The sequence below is a fragment of the Nannobrachium achirus genome (assembly GCF_963921795.1).
Source record: "Nannobrachium achirus genome assembly, chromosome: 23".
Classification (NCBI taxonomy): domain Eukaryota; kingdom Metazoa; phylum Chordata; class Actinopteri; order Myctophiformes; family Myctophidae; genus Nannobrachium; species Nannobrachium achirus.
In genome coordinates this window covers 42569523-42592339 of record NC_137830.1, presented here as the reverse complement: position 1 = coordinate 42592339, position 22817 = coordinate 42569523, and the positions used below count along the sequence as shown (strand labels likewise).

The 22817-nt window shown below is 42.9% G+C and overlaps 1 protein-coding gene across 1 annotated transcript; it reads right to left on the bottom strand.

Annotated features, from left to right (window-relative positions):
• Window positions 1–1674: 1674 nt before the first annotated feature.
• elapor2b (endosome-lysosome associated apoptosis and autophagy regulator family member 2b) lies at window positions 1675–21939 on the bottom strand (the record flags this gene model as incomplete). Its single annotated transcript, XM_080754379.1, has 22 exons — window positions 1675–1746; window positions 2135–2297; window positions 3214–3392; window positions 4001–4127; window positions 5002–5103; window positions 5208–5304; window positions 5555–5744; window positions 6700–6873; window positions 8162–8434; window positions 9015–9152; window positions 10402–10504; window positions 12832–12922; window positions 13319–13447; window positions 14526–14706; window positions 14812–14900; window positions 15857–16006; window positions 16697–16802; window positions 17729–17818; window positions 18319–18466; window positions 18764–18953; window positions 19192–19312; window positions 21829–21939. The coding sequence occupies 22 exons, from the start codon at window positions 21937–21939 to the stop codon at window positions 1675–1677; spliced, it is 3024 nt and encodes a 1007-aa protein (XP_080610505.1).
• Between the last annotated feature and the right edge of the window lie 878 nt (window positions 21940–22817).

Sequence of the window (22817 nt, the reverse complement as noted above, 5' to 3'; positions counted from 1 at the left end):
TGAGGGATCAGAACCACTAGTGTGTGCAGTGGTACTTAGTACCAAAAGTAAAAGTATGGCCTACTCATTATGCAGAATGTCCCATTTCACAAGTTTTCAAATGTATAAAATGTATGATCTACATATAAGCTTGTAGATGGGCTGAAGTGGTTAATTTTTTGTAATAAGCTAATAGTATGTTTTAATAATAATCAAAATCTACAAAGTATAGGCTATAGTATTAGTAACTAGTTGTAAAATAATTTTAGTGGAGTAAAAGTACAATATTTGTCTCTGAGATGTAGTGGTAGAAGTAAAAGTAGCCTACAGACTGACCATTGGAAATAGGCCTACTCCAGTAAAGTAAAAGTAGCCTACCTATAAAAGTAGGCTACAATACCACACCATCCACCACTACATGTGTGCCATCATGGTTTATGTTTGGCATACAGTTATTGAATAGCCTACTGTATGGACTATTTATGAGTATGAATATTCTCATTTTACATGAGCCGCCATTGCTTTATAACATTTCCCCCTGTGCCTGTGGTGTGAATGGAGTTGACGCAACTTTTTCTGTCTGTACGGCTCTAGTTTGGAGGCGTGGACTGGAGAAGCCTGGTTTTATATACTTCGCCGCCATGTGACGGTGTCGCGCGCCGAAAATAGCCGATCTACATGCCCACAGCGCGTCACATCGGCGACGCGTTGCGAGCCTGTAGATCTGTTATTCCAGGGCACGCCACCGTCGTACGGCGGAATATAGCTACATTAAGCATGGTGAGTGGGGGGTGCTTAACTGCTGCCATGACGTTATCTGCTGCATAAAACAGCCAAACTCTGGCCTTGTGTACAATAAAGTAGGGGGGGCTGGGGTAAATACATTCATGATGGGGAAGAATGATAACAATACTTTTATTCTCAAGAACTCCAATGAAACACTAGCTAAAATACACATACACGCAGGCGCGCGCGCGCACGCGCGCGCACGCACACACACACACACACACACACACACACACACACACACACACACACACACACACACACACACACACACACTTAAAGCCAGAGACAATAGAAATAGGAATGACAGAATCATGAAACAGCAGCAGGTCATTCAGATCCTGCAAACAAGAAGAACATATATAATCAGACACTTTCATCAAATATGAATTGGTTGGGATGGTGGTGTGTTTCTAAACATGGTGAAAACAGACATCTAAGGAATGGAATGTTGGTTTGATATGATACATCTTGTTACACTTCATTGTGTCTGTCCACCGCCTCTCAAACATACACAAGCAGATCCGCAAAGCCAAGTATACGATTTTTAATAAAGGCTCATCATGACAACATTAATATAAATACATGACTGTGAACAGAAATGTTCAAATAAAAATAAAAAATATACAAAAAAAACAGTAAATGCTCATATCTCCTTCTGGAGTGGCCCTAGAATCTGCATGGCATTAAAGCAGTCCCTGTGTATTCTAGGGTCAAGGGATTAAAGTCGCTGTCCAGTTTCTGCCACGCTCATACTGACAGACACTCTCCAGTGGAAACTGGAGCCGTAATGGAGCCCACGGCAGTGAGCGGGCCAAAGGACACAAGGAGGTGTGCACAGTGCCAACACCATTGTCTATTCCTCCTTCGTCGTCTTCTTTCCTTTCTCCTCTCGGTGTCCACTCCTCCTTATCCCCAGACCCATCGCTCAGACTGGGAGGACTTCAGTTGTACGGACTCGCTGCTCTCTCCACCATCCTGCTGAAGGTCACGATGGCCAGATGAATAATGTTAAATTACACATGTACAACTGCAGGCACTACTTAAGCAAAAATACACTTGCGGTTGTGCCATACCGGGAGATATTGTCACTGGTGTGTGCTGTGGTCGTAGATCTGCACACCAGTGCCAATATCTCATGGAATATAGGGCAGCCTGACTCCCTTTGTATTTGTAAAAATATTCTTTGATTGATTGTTGTAAAGTTGAAAGGGAAACGGAGTAGTTTAGGAGAGGCACAGGCAGGCTTTGATTCTAGGGCCACCAGAGGTTTGTGTGGTTCTGGAGGCAAGCAGTTCTAAGCACCATGCCATTGACAGGCACTTAATTACATATCATTACCGAGCCACACTCATACCCACATACACACCTTGTTGGCAATGGCCCTGAGCTTGCCTAGCAAGGAGGGTTTCTGTGCATACACCACATCGTCCTCTGGTTCCTCTCCCTCAGCTAGGGCACAGCTGTCGGCCACTGGAAGCTCACAGTCCTTATTGGCTGACATCACCAGACGAGAGTACTTGTACTCCAACCTGACATGACATGTGGGACAGCAAACAACAGTCATCATGACTCAGGAAAATCTCAAAGGATGACAGTAGTACTTGTCTCAGGCTCGGCAAGCTGATTTGGGTTATTTTGTTAAGAAACTGCTTACTAAGCTACAGAAACGGTCTACTATAGAGCTGACAGTTTCCCCCCTTCTACTGTAAGGAAGGCATACAGTACATAAATGTTATTACCATAAACTAATAGTTTCTGACACTTTTAGTTTATGAGACCTCTATCAATAGACAGACCTTTATTGATCCCTGTGGGGTAATTCAGATGCCATAGCAGTAATATGAAACACAGGATAGGTACATGTGAGAGTAGAGATAAGAATACAATAACATTAAAGATAATATGTAAATAGGCTTAGAATCTGACCCTAGCCATCTGCACTTAGTCTGTATGAGTTAACTTAATGTATATTCTATCAATAGTATATTTCTTTGGAAAGGAAAGTATAACGTCTATCACCAGTACATATTTAACATACATATATACATGTGAGGACTATCAACAGTGGATATGAGGCATATATACAGTACTGTATATTTACAGTCAGCCTACAACAACATAATACATGTAATATAATAATACTATTCTCTGTTGAAGTACTGTCATTACATTATAATAGACAATCTATGACCAATGAAACATTACAGTAGTTATCCTTAAAATATATCTATTATGGTTCAGTAGTGTACGTTCCATAATTCCAGAGTAAAGCAGGAGTCATTAATCCAAGAACAGAACAACAGAACGTATCAGGGCGTGTTTGTGGAACTTGATGGATACTGTCTGGCACAAAGTACTGACCAAGTGACTTGGTCTCCAGGTAATCTCAATGGGCAGATCATGACCACAGGCCATGGTTGTGATGGGTGGTGCGGTGCCACTAACCGTTTGTTTTTCTTCCAGAAATAGCAGGTGAGAGAGATGAGAAGCACGGCCATGAAGGCCCCACCCCCAACCCCCACCTTCAGCCACAGGGCGATGGCCTCACAGGGGGTGGAGCTTCTGGGTGGTAGCGACGCACCATTGGTGCACAGCTTTGGTTCGTTCCACACATACAGCGTTTCCTGGCAATTGAGAGAGAGGAAGAGACTTGGGTCAGTTGTTGTCATGTACTGCAATGTGATGAAATGTAAGAAGGCGTATGAAAATCTGAGTGGAAGAAATGCAGCGTATGCATTTTTGGGTATTCGTGTACATTTGTGAGCGCATGATTGTTCAAGTACAGGGATGTGCACAGAATGTTATAGAGGCAGGGGCTGACATTTCTAAAAGGGCCTTTTGATGAAAATATTGAAAATAGTAGACCTCCAAGCTCATTGTGAGCTTGGAGGTCTGCTATTTTCGGTGCTTGATACCACACAGAACCAAGCATAATCAAGTGAATACTGGAGATGTGGTGTAACGGCATGGATTTCTACACAGTGAGGGCAATTCTTTCAACATAAGATGCTGCATTCAAGTTCAGGAGAGTTTGGACAAGGCAATTCTCTTGAATGCTGCCTTCAGGTAGCCTATATGGTATGGAAAGAGGGCATTTGCATTTATTTCACCATAGTAAAAATTGCATTCATGGTCTGGAGAGGGCACTTTTTACAGACGGATAAAAGGGCAGGGGCTCAAGCCCCCTTTCATGTCTATGTGTGCACGTGCCAGTTCAAGTAAATGGTTTCACCTGGACTCCACCCTTGCATGCTCCTTCTATCTGGTGGAAGTCATTTTCCGCGCAGAGGGGGCACGCACTCGCACTCTCCCACAGGAAGTGAAAAGTGCATCCATCACAGGTGCCTGCAGGACAAGAGCTGCACAAACACACAGAGAGATACAGATTATCGTTGTCGGGTGGAAACCTTGTATGTCCAAAACCTTCCTCTTTTTAATATTATTTAAAAAACGATTTAAAATAGATCTGCTGCTTTCACAACATTTGTGCGACACTTTTGTATGTAGGGCTTTAATTTACGCGAAAAAAAAAAACATACACATTTGAAAACGACAGTGATGATACACTAAATACAGGGGGCCAGTTGTCCGGATTTAAAATGAAGCAAACACGGAACTAAAAGTTCCTATGATTGGCCGCTAGAAGCAACCAGAAGCAACATGTTCTCCATAGGATTCCATTCATTTCCCCCATACTTTTATATTTGATTTTCAATTACCTTAACAAACATTGTCATAAATACTTTATGGTTCCTGTCGCTAGTTTAAAGCCTTGTTTCAATCACCATGATATGCGTTTTGTAAAAATATGGTCCAATATGTTCTAATTGATGTTAAAGCAGGGTATGCTGTAGGAGGGGCTTGTGATCATAGGCTCGTGATGATTATTCTTTGTGTGCTTTATTTTCGGCTGGCTCAACACATTTACCCAAGTATCCCTGCGGTTGCACATGACCGCTGGCAGCCAATAGCATTTAATGGTATATATGCATTAAAACAATGATGGGGACACCCATACAAGGGCAAAAAAAGCTTCATTTTCGCAGCATAGAAACCAATGGGTTCCCACCGTCCATATTCTTTACAGTCTATGACTAAATAGCATAAGCAGACACAGGGAAAAGGTAACCTCTAATGAGATGTGAAGGGGAGATGTTTGCTTAAAAGGACACAATGAAATATCAGAATACCCCCCCCCCCCCCCCCCCCCCACACACACACACACTGACCTACCTGGACACAGAGACTTCGCCATGCTCAGGCTTTTCTGGGTTACAGCGAACTGTGACGACAGAACTCCGACCCTGGTCACATGACGCCGTGGCCTGAGATGACCTGAAATAAAATAGAGAGCACAGTAAACCATCAAGATCACGCGTTCTCTCCCTGACTCACATAGAGGCGTCTCTGCTGTACTTATTAGAAGTGCACGTCGGTACCTAAAGAAGAAGTTGATGTCTGGAGCACCCTTTGTGTTCTCAGGGAACAGCTCTGGTTTGGCTTTCACTCCGTTCAGGACGGTGTCCACTGTTGCTCCTTTAAGAATAGACCAGAGAGATAGAGCTTATTTGAATAGACCCAGAGATAGAGCTTATTTATTTGGAAATCATTCATTTGCAGATAAAGGAACAGAGAAACAACCAACTCTGGGCTATCACTCGTCACTGTCTTCCTCTGTTGACTTTAAGAATCCGTATTGTCATTTTCCGCTGTGTCTGATAATGGTTAATATTGGGATCTGTACAGTTTATCTGCAATGCAGCATGTGGTCAATACCAAGTCCTACCAAGAAAAGTGTCGGCCAGGCTGATTGACTGGGAAGAGAGGGCTGTCCTGAAGCCCCGCCCGTCAGCCGGGATGATTGTTGATTGGCAGATGAAGCTGTCCACTGAGCTGCCAAGCCGGGCTGAGTCGCTCTGGGTGTCCTTGTTGGACAGATCGGTGACGTTATCTGTGCAGAGAGCAACCCTCTTGCCCTGTAAGCAGACATGTTCGTACAAATGATGCACATGCACACTGTCTCTCTGTCTCATTCACACATCTTTTCCAACCACTCCTTCTCATCCCATTGCAAATTCCCACAGGATATAATGTTGTAGGCTGTAGCACACTGCATGTAAGAGGTGTCCCGAGGATGGAAAGGCGGAGGAGAAGAACGTCATGTCATAAAGCTGACTTGGTATAACCATATAGCCCAACAAACAGCTTTGTTTATTACTTTATTATTATATTTACATTCAGGATAAAATATTACGAGCACAGATTTAGAAGGGCGATTAAACTGTAGACTTGGACTGTGTTTGAGGTGTCCCAAAATCCAAATATTAACGGACACCTAATAGCCAAACAGAAGCTTGTATTATCCCAATAAAGCCTAATGAAAAAATAAAATAAAAAAGAGTACCTCACTTTGGTCTCTGATCGATCAAAAACCAAAGAAGAGGAAAAGAAATAGCAATAGTATAGGTTCTGTGTAGGGATGGGACGGTAAGCGATATTATCGTTTATCGTGATGAAAAACACTCACGATAATCGCATCATGGAGATGTAATTTATTGTGATATCGTCCTCCGTCATGCACTGGGATCAATTCACCTTTTATTTTCCAAGCTGCATATCCAGTACCACTTAAACCCTCTAGAATTGGTAAAAGGTACTTATAATATACGTACTTGATACATTCTTTTTTTCACTCTCTATCAAATGTCTTTTCCAAAAAATAGCCGATCTCACAGCGCGTCGCAATGAGTTTGTAGATCTGCTATTTTTTGGGGCAAATGTTCCACCCCAGGACAATGGATTTTGATTATCGCAATAATATCGTAAATCGCGATTTCTTTTGTCACAATAATCGTGATATGACATTTTCGTATGGTCCCATCCCTAGTTCTGTGTTCCATGACGATATGGATGCTCTGTGTGTGACCGCACCTCGTGTCCACACAGACTGATGTGGAAGAGGTGAAGGTACTTGGTGCCCTTGGAGGTGAAGCTGGGCCCGTTGGTCAGCGAGGCCACGCCGCTCAGTGCGCTCAGGTCAAAGGTCAGCGTACGGTTGCCCTCTGTGTGAGAGAAGGAGCAGTCGCTGTAGCAACTGGAATGGTCCTGAAACGAGAGGGAAGCGTGTCATGCGTCGATGCTCCATCCCCATGACCAGTGGTGTGAAGTAACTAAGTACATTTAGTTAAGTCCTGTACTTAAGTACAACTTTGAGTTATTTGTACTTGAGTATTTCCAATTTCAAATACTTTTACTTCTACTCCATTACATCTCGGATCCAAATATTGTACTTTTACTCCAATACAATTATTTGAAAACTTTAGTTACTAGTTACTATGCAGATAAATTATATAAAGGGCGAGGTCGCGCCATGTTTTCGCCATCTGGCCAAAGGGATTTGGTTCCCCTGACATCACAGAGATCTCCATATATGGCAATAAAAGGGATTTGGTTCCCCTGACATCACAGTGATTATATATTGGCATATGGGCTTAATATTGATGACATCAGGGATCTCCATATATGGGCATAAAAGGGATTTGGATTCCCTTGCATCACAGGGATCTCCATATATGTCAATAAAAGGGATTTGGTTCTCATGACATCACAGTGATGTCAGAGTGTGAGAGTCAAACAACAAAATAGACAAGCGTTAACTGTCCAGACGAACAGATACGGTCAAGATGTGACGGTTCTGATAGTAAACTGCGACCTACGGTCGCAATAAAACATACATAACCCACTTCAGCCCTATTTTATACCGTGGCTATTTGAAAATAGCCGATCTACAAGATCTACAAGTTGTGAGCTTGTAGATCTGCTATTTTCAAACATTTAGTACTTTTACTTTTGGTACGTGTAAGTACATTTTGAACACTTTCATACTTTTACTCAAGTACATTTTGAATTCTGGACCTTTACTTGTAAGGGTGCCCTCACACCAAAATACCTATGAGAGTGGAATCCGCGTTCCGCCAATGCATTTCAATGAGAAGGGAGCGTTTTTTGCAGCAATCCTCTGCTGGCATGAAACCGCTTCACTCTCATTGAAATGCATTGGCGGAACGCGGATTCCACTCTCATAGGTACTTTGGTGTGAGGGCACCCTAACAGAGTATTTCTACATTGTGACATCATCATGAGATCATCACAGTGTACTTTTCAAGCCAAACCCCAAAATCAATCCAAGTCAAACCCCAAGATCAATCCCCCCCCCCCCCCCCTCTTATTTCCAAATAACAACTCAAATGTACATTAATGACATAGTTCAATGTTGAAAATGGGTGGTTCTCCCTTTTAAGTAAAACATTTGAGTACTTTTTCCGCCCACTGCCCATGACGCTAAAAGATGGAAAGTGACACAGTGACATACAGGAAGAGGATCATCCCTCACCTTGTTGCCCCTGCTGCCTGGCCCGCATGGCGCGCACGCGTCTTGCCCGTAGGTGTGGCGCCCCGCCAGGTGGGTATTGGGCGGGCACTCTTTGCAGTGGTTGGTCTCTCTGTCGATGTAGTAGCCGGCGGGACACGGAACGCAAGAGGAGCCGGCCCGCTGCGAACTGTGGGGCAGCAGCGCGCAGGCCCGGCATGCAGACGCAACCCCGTCCAAGACGTTGGTCACACTGACCGAGTAGAGCTTAACCATGTCACCCGCATAACGCCGCACCTACACACACACACACACACACACAAACACAAACACACACACACACACGCACACGCACACGCACACGCACACACACACACACACACACACACACACACACAGACAAATTAGGACATTATATATTATTGCAATAATATAAAATATACAAATATAATGTGCATTAAATCAGTGGTTTTCGACCTTTTTCGTATCAGGGCCCATCATTTATTCAGCACCATTTGATGAGATTTAAACGTAGAATATCTTCTTATTGTTGGATAGGATTTTGTCCAAAATTCCATTCTTTATTGATGTGGTACCATAGGAGAAATGACAGGCAAATGTTCACCGACATTTTTTTTAATGCATTCTATAATTGTGTAGACTTTAGCTGGGGACCACCTGGAACCCCTCGAGGACCACTGGTGGTCCCCGGCCCACTGGTTGAAAACCACTGCATTAAATGAATAAGCATGTGTAATATGCATGCCCATATTGTGTGTGTGTGTGTGTGTGTGTGTGTGTGTGTGTGTGTGTGTGTGTGTGTGTGTGTGTGTGTGTGTGTGTGTGTGTGTGTGTGTGTGTGTGTGTGTTTCCTCACATCCAGAGCCTGGTTGGTCCTCTGGAAGGCCCATGTGTATGAGACGGATGCGTTCCAGGTCATGATGTGTGTATAAGACTGTTTGTCCTTTGTGCCCTCCCAGGACTCCACCACCGTGGTGCTCTTCCTGTTCACATCCTGCGGGGGGCAGCACAGTACACATCACCACTGTCAGGTGGGAGTTTTGCAAAACACATTTTTGGACACTATTCCTACAGATTTTGACCTGAAATCACGCAAAGCAGTACACACCGTACACAGTATCTCTAAAGTCATATCATCAACATGGATCTGTCCAATTTCCCATATTCCCCCCTGATTGGCTACGATTGCCTTCTAAAGTTTGTGTATGCGACCTGACGGTCGCTTATCTCCCGATTAGGGAGTCTTACTGGTGTCCAAAACCCTTACTTGTCAGGAAATGTAAGGAAAAAGAACCTGTGTTCCAGTGGATCCAAAGTAGTTATTATTGTAGTTATTAGTCACAATCTCTTCTCAATACTCTTCATTGATTCAATATTGCATTTTTCTCTGAGCTTACTTTTGCGTGATACTCTTGACTTAAGTTATGAAAGAAATATGGAGATAAACATTTCTGCCTGACAGCAACGACATGATCACAGAGCAAAATATGGATTGGACAACTTCAGTACAAATCCATCGGGTGGATGTGCTTTATGAAATACTCAGATTCAAACACAGAGAAGACTTGGAAACAGAAAAAAAAAACATGCTCATGGTGGCAAAGGTTCTTGTGAGGTGTCCCTGAGAAAGACACTTTAATTCCTAACTGGCACTGCTCCCCCCCTGTGGTCAAGTTTGACCACTTGAGCTGATGGTGAAGATGAAAACCGTATTTGCCCCGCGGGATGAAATATGTCTAACATTATTTTATTATTATTTTAAAACACATGATTATCGGGGCGCCCGCTGGCCTACTGGTCCAGGCGCATACCACATAGGCATTGCCACATAGGCATTGATGCCTGAAGGCGTCGCCGGTTCGATTACCGATCCAGACGACCTTTGCCGCATGTCACTCCCCGTCTCTCCCCCCATTTCCTGTCAGTCTACTGTCCTATCTAATAAAGGCATAAAAGCCTAGGGGCAGTGACAAGGGTCTAGAATACACAAGGGATTGGGAATTGGAGGAAGAAGAAGAAGAAAAGTAAAACGTATTGGCCAAAAAACTGAAACTGAAAAAAGGATGGTGTGAACATGGTGGTGTGAACAATCTGAACATACCAAAAGTAGAACAAATTAAATTCTAGTAAGTACCTACTGGCTGCAAATATCTACACACATGCACACGCACATGCACACACACACACACACACACACACACACACACACACACACACTAACTAGAAAACACACAAGCACACACCATCATGAAGTAGAGCTCACAGTCGGCAGAGCAGATGGTCTCAAACACGAAGGTAATCCTGCCAAACTCGCCACCGCTCATCCCTGAGAGTGAGGATGGAACCCTGGCGTAACACACACAGGCCCACACTTAGTTTATACAACACATTATACAACTGGTAGTTCCGACGAAGCAATCTGATTGGTTGAAAATTGAAATGACTCTCTACCAGTGCAATTAATGAGCACTACTGCATCAAACAAAAAAAATCTGCTGCGCTGGTCACGAAAGAGAGCAAGCTCTCCCTCTCCCCAATCCCCATCACTATGCTAGGCGGCTAGGCTAGCAGTTTTCATGTGAAGTTAAGGGACATAGTAGTTAAATGTGGCATTAAAAAATGACAAATTCCTATTGAATATCTTAATTACAGTGAAATGAAGTTGATGTGTTTTTTTAAGGGCAACATTATTTTGTATAATCGCAATATTACACTCGAGGCAGCGAGTTAGGCAGGGCTGAAGTGCAAATAACCGTGATAATGCACACCCTCTCGTGTAATGTATAAGCAACCTACTCAGGTATTCAAATACATATCGTCGCTGTCAGGTGGAAAACTATTTTTAAAACAGTGAAAATAGCCGATCTACGAGTTGTGAGTTTGTAGTTCGGCTATTTTCACTACTTTTGTGCGACACTTTTGCATGATGAAGTAGTAGTAGTAGTAATTTATGAAAAAAACAATATGGAGATACAAGATTTCTTCCCGACAGCAAGGATGTATTCTTAAACCACGTTTAAATAGGCACAAAATAAGCAAACCCGTTCTAAACTCTTGAGCCGTTTCAATGGGGCAAATCAGTGGGTGTGGTTTACTGGTAGCACCAAAGAAAACGGCCATTCATTTCTTAAGAAAATATTTATATCAATTATGTTAAGGCTAGAATCAAGCCATCCAGGATCCTGGTGAATCATGACCATAAAACCTTTGATTCTGTGTGGGGGAAAACAAAAGAAAAAAAGAAGAAGAATTAATTATATGATATACTACATTTAATAAATACCCTTTGTTTAGTGGTTTAAGTGGCACTGTGGCTCCATATTCTCCATTCTCCATATTCTGGGGCAAATATTTTGTGAAAATAGCAGAATAGATCGCACACATCGTAGCAAAACAGTAACAGAGAACATTTGTACCCCTGGGGGACTCTGGTCAACTAAGTATTAGGTTTTAGTGGTTAAACTTTAGTGGTTCAGTACAAAGATAATACATTGTACTGAACTAGCCTGGCTTGGCCAGACTATATACTAATGCAGTGATACTCAAACTCCGGCCCGCGGGCCACTTCCGGCCCGCGGCACAATTTTGACTGGCCCACCAGCTTAATGTCCTCAAAGTTGCGCATCCAACAAGCTTTAAACTGAGCAGATTGGACCTTGCGTTCCAGAGATAATGGCCAAAACATCTTGAAAACGGCCATAGAAATCGCCGATTTTCGCCGTTTTTTTTTTCTCTCTCTTTTTTTTTACCAGTGTCTCTGCCTCTGCCCGACCAATTAGCATACCCAAAATGTTATAGTAGGCCTAATGCAAATGAAGAGACGTACTGTAGCTCTACTTAACAACTGCATCATTAGCCATTTGGTAGCTAAACAGTCTGGGTAATCTATTTTAAGTAGATTGTTTGATTTTATTTTATTTTCCTTAACTATCAATTTTCACACGTTTATTTTCTGTAAAAAGCCATTTGTGTTGAATGTGGCAAAGTCATAAATAGCATTGTGAAGCAATTGAAAGAGAGATGTGCTCAGCTATCTTTAATGTTATCCAGCTCGATAACAGGCAGACAGATATCAACCCAAACAAAAAGCAGACAAACGTACATTAATTTGTTTTGGTGTTTTTGTAGAATATGCTAATTTCACAGAATTATTAAAAAGAGAGAAAATGTAGCAAATTACTTTGATTACAAATGTTGGTTGACAGAATATAAATGGAATTCCAAGCTATAAAATAATGCACATTAAAATTGTCTTGAGTTATGTGGAAATAAAGCAAAAAGTTATCAAGTAATGTCATTTTATCAACTGGCCCGCGGGGGATAGCTTCGCTGTTTCTACATGTCATCTTTTCGACACCCAACTCTCACCCTCACCCTAACCTCAATTAACCTCCGTGGGGTGAGTGCTAACCCTCCGGTCGAAATGATGGTCGTTCTAAAGAGCGAGATTTTACCGGCCCGCGGCCCCTTGTCATTTTTGTAATGTGGCCCTCCCGTTCAGAAGTTTGAGTATCCCTGTACTAATGCATCCCCTCCTTGTTTTAACATGGGTGGATTGTCTAGGTGAGCAAGGCTAGTACTGAACTACAATGGATAACAAGAATTATATTGTTTCGTCAGTTGAAAACACAAAATAGCTCACACACACGCACACATACACAGTACACACTTACTTGAAGCCAGGTACATGCAAGTTGAGGATGAGATAATCATTGTCAGAGCCACCTGCTCCACTGCGGATATGGTCCCCTGCCACCTCCCACCCTGTTGAATGCCGCACACACACGCACACAAACGCACACAAACGCACACGCACAAACACACACACGCACGCACGCACGCACGCACGCACGCACGCACACACACACACACACACACACACACACACACACACACACACACACACACACACACACACACACACACACACACACACACACACACACACACACACACACACACACACACACACACACACACACACACACACACACAAATCACCACTGGCCTTTGTGCTATTTATTGCATTCACAAATTCAATAGATGGATTCTGAATAATCGAAATATTTCTTTTCGGATATCAAATGAGTGTGCAACAATGCAGCAAAGCAGCTGCCCGCGGATCAAACATAAATGAAGTTTGAATTAATTCATTCTCACCATTCATGTCATCACACTTGGAGTTGCCCACGTTGAAACAGGAAGTCTTCATGTTGGGCGGGAGTACGTTCCACCATTTATACACGTAGCCCAGCGCTGGCTCTGTACCTGCAGGGCACTCTTTGCAGGCTGGCAAACACACATGTGCACACAGTCACACCTAATGTATACTGTACACAAACTCTTCATTTACAGTAGACACTAGAGTGCAATATCAAAAACTTTATGTTTTACTGTGTATGGTGTGGGGTGTGTGTGTGTGTGTGTGTGTCTCCATAGAAGATGAATCTATGCTTAATTTATACTCTGTAGAGCTATGGTGCCATGCGCAGATCTACAAACTCATAACATGTTGCGATGTGACACGTTGTGAGCATGCGACAGCAGAGCGCAATGAAATATTGATCAGGCTAAAGGCCCATACACCACGCGAGTGTGATGAATAAATCAGAAATTGCGTTTCACATCAAACTAATAATTTGGTGATGCCTCATTCATGCAGGTTGCTGCTTTTATTCATGATTTATTTTTTTAAAGTGACCTTGTCTCATCACTTTATTGCCTTGTTATATTCTCGTTCTGTGTGGATGCATTCATGACACAACAGCTGGTGCACTAAATAAACACAGACTGTTTGTTTGTGGACTAACAGGAGTCTCCATGTTTCTCCAGCTCTTTATTAAACAGAAAATCAGGATAGAGAACTCATAGAGCTCAGATTAAACAAGTGAAATTGGAAGTGATAACACAAATAATTGAGCAGACAAAATTGGAACTGGAACACTATACAAAATAAGCTGATAAATGGGTACTCTCTCCTGATTGGCTGACATTTTGAAAATGTATTTTCAGGGAGAACCGTTTAACCTTTTCACTTAACCTACCTTTAATAATATTAAAACTAGACTAAAATGTTTGGGAAGGACTAGCGAAGAAGAGATCCAGAAGAACTAAGACAAGTCGTTATATGTGTGGTTGCGCTCGGGTGTTGCCCTCTGCAGATCTGCTTAGTGCTTGTAGATCTGTGATTTTCAGCATGCAACCAAGTGTAAACAGCATCAATGCCTGCCAAAATATTCTTTTTGTTGACAAAATCAACTGTAGATTTATATTTTAACTGTAGATTTTATATTTAGTCGACTAGACTAAAACTAAAACATTTCAGATGACTAGACTATGACTAAAACTAAATAAAACATTGCTGTACCTATCATGCCGTCGGAGTGTGTTCCAAGAGGGCAGGGGAAGCAGGTGGAGTCGTTGGCATTAAAGTAGCCGGGGTTGCACGGAGGGCAAGGCTCTCTCTTCCCAGTAGGGGGCAGCGTCACTGATCCAGTTACATTCTCCAGGCAGATCTTTGGCTCTATCCACCTGTGTAATACCTGCGTCTGTAACCATGACAACAACAGTGGCCTGTGTCACCGCTCCACCGCACTGTTTTGCATCAAAGATCTGTGTGTGCGTGCGCGTGTGTGCGTGTGTGTGTGACTGACCTTTCCTTCACTGTCACAGGCTGTGTGAATCTGAAAGTAGTCCTTGTCAGAGCACGGGGGTTTAACCTTGCATTCAGCCCAGCCGTCGTCTAACACAGCCAGGAGAAGGGAAAGAAAAAATACAGTTCAAGGCATTGGTTGATGCAAAAAGAGCAGATTTTTTAAAGTAACATGACAACTTTGTAGTCAAGCAACCTTAAAGGATGGCTTGAAACTGCTGGCTTTCCTGGAAAGTTAGAATGCTATAATAGAAGCCATTGTTATCGCTTCTCGTGTTAATGAAAAAATAATCTTGTTTGAAAAAATGGAAAAAAAAAAACCCTGCCTAACGATGATGGTAGATATGTTGAAAATGGGTGAAGGCGTCCTTTAAGATAGAATAAGTATCATGTGATGCGTGTTTTCAATTCAAGTCATTAGATGGGAATCACGACCTGGGCACACTTTTGAAAGGTACATTTGAAGGCTGATTATGTCACAGGCCACGACAAGCAGGAGGACTTTTGATGTGAATTGGTCTGCGAAGCACCATCAAGTTGAAAGAAATGTTTATAATAACTGCTCCATGACCACACACGCTAACGTTTATTATTCAAGCTAATTGACACGTGACTCAATAAACAAGTGGTGCTTTATAGTTATAGGTAAACAAAAGATGACTTCATAAACAAATGTACAGTACAATGCCAGAGATGAGATAAGTGTCAACATAATCTCATCCACAAAGCCATCCGTCTTCATTGCTTTCAATCATCCTTAGCAATGTTTATTCTTAAAAGCAAACTTTGATAAAGCTGCATCCGAAGCAACATTCTACATTCATTTATTTCATACATTTTGTATTTTGTACGTGGCATAAACAGATCTCGTACGTGAAACAGTAGCACGAGATGAAAAATAAGAAATAGGCTTGTCAATTTGTCACCAACATTGTTATAAATTGTCATAAGGCTACATTGTTAGTGTTGTAAATTAAAACAATGGGCGAACACTATTAATGAATTAATCAAGAATAGCCAATAGACAATCAGGCGGGTTATCTCACTTGAGTACTGGTTTTCAGGACAGGGCGAACAGGAGGTGGCTCCCTTCCAAGAGGAGGTGTTCCTTGGACAGGGCTGACAGGACGAGGAGCCGGGGGAGGAGCTGAACCAGCCTGGTCGGCAGGGAAAACACTCTGACGTGTAGGCTACGCCTGGCAAAAATAGAGGCCGCACACTGGATCATGCTTCAATATTTATAAATGTATTTACCACCATACGTGGTGTACGTGACTTTTTGAGCCTAAGCGGCTCTTCCTCAGACCAACACACACGCATCCGCACACAATTACGACGGACGCACCAAGATTTACTTTGTTATCCATTTCCAGATGAAAATCTATTTGAATGTTTAGTGCAATAAACTAGTTATTCTGGTGGTGATCTCTCACAACAGATCCTTTTCCCCCTTTTTTGACTGATAGGTTCTCAGATTGTTCTGGTGGTAAAACAAAAACGATGCGGTTAACATGTCATTCCCCGATGTTATCAAGGAAGTGTGTGTATATTTACGTGTTTGGAAGGGTGGCATGAACTAGAGATGTGTAATTCATCTTTGTCCATTTCCTTATTGGCAGGTATTACACTTAGCATTCCTTTTTGTCGTCATCAACATACAGTAGTTTAACTCTTGGGACACGTTGGTAGTAGAATGCTCCGCCCCTCCTTTCTCTGTAAATACCTTATGATTCTATAAAGGATTCAATCAAACAAAAATCACACCACAGATTGTGTGCCTTGGACGGGAATGTTGCATGCAAGCGTGTGTGTGTGTGTGTGTGTGTGTGTGTGTGTGTGTGTGTGTGTGTGCGTGTGTGTGTGTGTGTGTGTGTTTCATGTCTTACCCTCTATCAGGATGTTCTTGAGCAGTACAGGTTTGACCTTCTTGCCTCCAATCAGGATGCCAGTGGTTCTCCAGTACAGGATGTTGGTACCTGTCTTCAGACTCACCTGCAACGCAGAGCAATGCCATACAGTCCACAGCCCAAATAACATGCAGGGACACAGATCTTACACACACGCACACACCAGTGTTGTATTGGTCCGGTCACACGTGTAGATGCCGTCCTGTATCTTTTTTGAGCAGTGTCACGCCTCTCACAAGCACAGACTTGCATCGATGTAAAACAACCTTTAAGTTCACACCTCGACAACGTTCTGACCTGTTAACTCCTGTTGTGTAGGCCGTAAGCGACGTGCGAAGCGACTGCGTCCCCCGAAACATTGAACATTGAATCACCAATACAACACTGGCACGCACGCAAGTGTAACCCGGGATTCACACCCGCGGGTTCCTGCGTGGAAAGCCAACATCAGCTATTGGTCATCATGCAGAGGCTCCGAGCCACTACTGCCACACACGCACACTCACAGTTACATTAGTGTTGCCAGATGGGAAATGTTGAATTATCTTACCGGAGGCTTAAAATTATCGTACACAGCCAAAAATGAGTAATTACTTGTGTAAATAAGTAATTTCACCCAAAAATGCGGATTCAGTGGAAGAAACAACCTTGTTTGAGACTCCTGTGTGACAAAAACGCATCACATATGCTGCGTGGAGGCCGGCAACATCCTGGAGCTTACACAAATAAAATCCTGAAACTGGACTGGAAAGACGCGACCATTGTTTTTAATGCCTCCAAGTACAGATCTAGGGTCAGTTTGACAGATTTCTGGACTTATTTTGAGAAGACAAACCGGATCCCGGATCAGCAGCCTAGGCATCTAGTAATTTCACGCTCTTTTGGGCGATATGCCGAAATTATCGAACATTTGGGCATTTTTTGAATTATTGATCTTACATCATACAGAGGGTCAAATTATCGTACAAGTACGATAATTATCTGGCAACACTAAGTTACATATTTTCTCACCGTGTGTGTGTCCCATTCTCCATTGCTGGTGACTTTAATCCACTTCTGCGCATCATTCTGGGCCATCTCTTGGCACTGCTCGTTCTGGACCTGGAATTGTGTTTACCGTGGTAACCATTAACAAAGCGAAACTGTCTTTCTTTCTTGCAATAGCACCACAATCCTTTCGAAACCTTTGTGCGAGGTGTGCTTAATTATAGAGTCCTTGTGTTTGTACAAGTCACTGTCTCTCAATGTGCTGTCCAGGGACCCCAAGGGGTCTAAATGATTGATGATTGATCGCTAGGAAATGATTGATCTCTAGGAAACAAATGGACCCTTATTGATTGCTAGGAAATGATTGATCGCTAATTGACCCTTATGGCTCTGTAACTTTGAGGGTGTAAAATGTTTACACCCTCAAAATGAAGAATTTTACACTGTACTGTACATTGGGGTAAAGATTGTATCAATGGGGGACCATGGCCTAATAACTGGGGTCCTTGAAAAATCAAAATGTATACATATCTGGTATGCGTATGGACTTTTACTTAAGTAAGGAATGTGAGTACTTTTTCCACCACTGGGAACTAGCTATTGGCAGAACTTACAAAGAACTCAAAGAAGATGTTGCTGTCAGGGTACTGGTAGGTGAAGGACACAGAGCCCTGCTTCTCCAAACGCACCCCGTACACCAGAGCCACGGTGCACTCGTCGCGGCTCGACTCCAGGTACACGCCCTGCGCCGTCCACGATGAACTGTGACGCAGGTGGAAATAGAACGACACGCAAAACACAAGAGAAACACCAAAAATAATTACGAAAAAAACACATTTCTGAAATAGTGGCCTCAGTCAGTTCAAACAGTTACTTTCTGGATATTTTGAGGAAATTGAGAACAAGCATTCTGACATGAGACTTTCATCAGTGAACTTAAGAGGGCAGAAAAACAAAAGAAAGAAGATTCTCAAGACCTTCACACGCAGTGGTAATGTGACTCAAATAGATTTAGTGTGTGTGCATGTGTGCGTGCGTGCGTCATGCCTCAATGCCTACCTGTTACAGGCCTGGCTGTCTTCACCGTCAGGTCCTGGCTCCATGTAGCTGGCCAGGCTGGTGAAACCTGCAGGGATGGTGTCCCATTGGTCAAAGCGAACGCCGCTCCCCAGCGAATAGGAGCCGGCCGCACAGGGAGTGCATTGCTGTGTGGACATCTCTAGGAACTCGCCCGCTGCACATGAGAACGCTAACAAGCAGGGTGAAGAAAAGAGGATTGTGTAAATAGCAAGCAATTGTATATGGGCTCAATCATTTATTAAATCACCCACGCAGGCATGCACACACGGACGCGCGTGCGCACACTCTCACACACACACACACACACACACACACACACACAACACACGCACACGCACACGCACACACACACACACACACACACACACACACACACACACACACACACACACACACACACTACTTACAGCAGTCTGTTCCTCTGATAGGTGGGGGTAGGTCGGAACAGGAGCCCTGTTTGTGAGGGATGGCCACTCTCCAACGAGACCCTGTGCTGTCACACTCTGTGTATTCATAGTAGTAGTCTGTCTACACACACAAACACACACACATACACACACACCGAAGCAAAGTTATAACAATAACAACATCCCCGTCCAAGGCACACAATCATCTGTGATGCAATGATGTTGACAAAATGGATGGAATGCTAAGTGTAATGTTGGCCAATAAGGAAATTGACAGGCATAAAGATATATTACAAAGCTTTAGTTCATGCCAAACATGTAATTGAGCACACATATCCTTGATAACATCAGGATATGTTAACGGCATTGTTTTGTTGTACCACCTGAATAACTAGTTTGTGCACACAAAACATTCAAGCAGATTTCCGTCAGGAAACGGGTATAAAATATACCATGCCATGGGCGGAGGTTCTTTCCCATACCGACATGGGGTGTCACAAGGGGGGGGGGGGAAGTGGGACTGAGTTACTAGAGCCCAAGGTGGAGGGGCCTTAATTATTTTATACTTTAGCGATTGAAAAATAGCAGATATACAAGCTCACAAGCTTGTAGATCTGCTATTTTTGAAAAGTCGTGAAAATGTGTGCAAATCTTTGAATATATGTATTTTTTAAGCGAACACTTTTTGCTTCTGGGGGTTTCCTGGAACAAAGTGTTTTGAGATGGGGGTCCGTGACCAAATACATATCATTTTGTGGGGTCCTTCACATGAAAAGGTTTGAGCACCACTGACATAGAAACATAGGTTTTTTCAAAAAACCTTAGAAGGATTTGAAATATTCAAATATACAAATTTTCATGATTAAAAAAAATAAATAGCAGATCTACAAGCTCACAGCCGCACTGTGAGCTTGTATATCTGCTATTTTTGACACCTGATCTAGGGCTTGGCAATTAATCAAATGTATCAAAACCTACATTTAGAACCAAAGTTTTTTGTAAAAACATATTATAATAATAATATTTCAATAATATAGTTCTTAGGCCTACAGGTATATACAATATAAAAATCAAACCCAAGTTTGAAGTGAGCGGTGGTGTGTGTGTGTGTGTGTGTGTGTGTGTGTGTGTGTGCGTGTGCGTGTGCACGTGCGTGCGTGCGTGCGTGCGTGTGTGTTGCTCACCCAGGTGTGTGTGTGTGTGTGTGTGTGTGTGTGTGTGTGTGTGTGTGTGTGTGTGTGTGTGTATGTTGGGGGGGGGGGGGGGGGGGGGGGGGGCGTGCACCCGTGTGTGTGAGAGTGTGAGCCATACTTGCTCACTCAGGCCCACACTGCTATTGCAGTTGATGCTCAGGGCAGACTAGACTCAACAGCACCTCTCTGGTCACACAGGGTACTCAGGCTACATACACCAGAGGCTACATACAGACAGACAGACACACACGGATACACACACGGCCACGCTATGGAGACGGTGTGACCACCGCTCAAAAAAGAAGAATCGGTTAGTCTGATTAATCACTTGACCCTATACCATACTTCATTACACACACACACATAGAGAAACACACACACACACACACACACACACACACACACACACACACACACACACACACACACACACACACACACACACACACATCGCATTGTGAACTTGTAGATCTGATATTTTCACAGCAAGAATCATAATTGAGGCAAAAGATTGAAATAACCGTGACATATTTGAAGTCATATCGCCCAGCCCTAACATCTGTGCTAATATCTTGACAGTGGATAAACAGTGAATGTGGTGCTGGGGAATTGGACTTAGATAAGAGCATAAAGGTTAATGTATCAGGCGAATCACATCAGTCACCATGGATACTGATGAGAGAAGGGGACAAGAAGAGAGGTTCAGAGCCACAGACACCATTATTATAGGCTGTCATGGCTGAATAACACACTGGGAAAAACATCTCCCAGGGTTGACACTCAGGATTTAACAGTGAAATGAACTAATTTCAGGGTGATTCAAGGCTTGTAAGGGATATGCACAGTCTGGTTACACACTAAACAGTGGGCTTGTTTTCTTTCCTCATTGAGTATCTGGTAGAATAATAGGTCCTAATAATAATAATAATGGTCCTGTGGAGGATAAAGAGAGCAACTGACTGTTACTTGGCTGTGTATTTGTGTGTTTTCTCTGCACTCAGCGGTAATACTATCCCTTGCTTGCTGGTCGGCAGGATCCAGCAGCAGCAGAGCTTGTGTAGCGTCATCATATTATTATCATGGACATGGAGCCAGCCAACGCAATGTTTTGTCAAAATGTTTCGTTTGCGAGTAGACAGAAGAAGAGACAATTAAGTTGGTAAATAAATCATTCATTCACAGATGGCAGTCATGCCACACTACAGCCTACCCTACCTTCTGTCGCTATACTGAAATAGCCTCAGAAACCCATGGATTTATTTTGGCGAGGACACTACACTTGTTGTGGCGTTCCCAGAATTTGGCCATCATCTTGTGTAGACTATAATAGGCCTACAATAACGGTGATTTGGCATTATTCTCACTTTGATGATGACAGAAATACAATTGCGTCCTCATAATAAACAGCCTATTATGTCAGCGACCACTGCGCGCACTCACTCACCTCATTATTGCACGGCCGCAGGTCTCTTTTTGCTGACAGAGAACACTGGACGGAGAGGATGAAGAAGAGACAATGAACAGAGCTGATCAACCCGAGCAGCTGGTCCAGCATCCTCCCTGCTGTACAAATAACCTCTCAGTGTTGAAAAGCATGAAAAGGCTTGCAGTCAGAGCGTTATATCTAGGCTAGGTCCCTGTCATGGATGGGATGTGCGCGCCCCTCTCTCCACCCACACACACACACACACAGCTACAAAGCGCTCGGATGATGTACGCAACTGACGTCATCAAACTACACTACACAGTAAAATCCTTAGTATTATTAATTAGGCTACTGTTATTAACTCAGTTTTTGTTTATTCTTTCTTTTTGTTTATTCTTTCTTTTTTCCCTGACTGCATAGTAGGCTACTGTGTTCTATCCGTCTGTCATTCGATGTTATGAGATACTTTAATGGTTTCCTGTGGAAATAAGCTTAGTCTTTTCTAGGATCTCCTTTTAGTAGACCTTGTAGGCTACCAGTGAACTGTACCGTCACCTTTTTCTATGCAAACTTCTAATAAAGTCTCCAATCAATCAATCAAAGCAGGGCTCTTATAAGGGGCTCTTATAAGAGTCGATTTTGTTCTAATCAATCATTTCGCTCAAGGACCCCTGGGGATCCCCGGACCCCACGTTGAGAACACAGTTATTGGTTGATTGATTGATTGGTTGGTTCGTTGATTGTTGATTGATTGAATACTCTATTGGACATACATATAAACAGCACTTGGTACAGTCAGACATTTAGGCTAAAAAGGATAACACAAGTCCTGAGGACTTTGTTTCTAGCTTGGAGCACGAATCTGCCAGTGCCTCAACAAGTTTCCATTGTGGTCCTGTGTATAATTCATCAACAATGTTGATGAACTAAATACACAGGACCACAATGGACATTTTGTGTTTTTTTATGCTGTGTTGATTTAACACAGCATAAAAATAACACCAAAA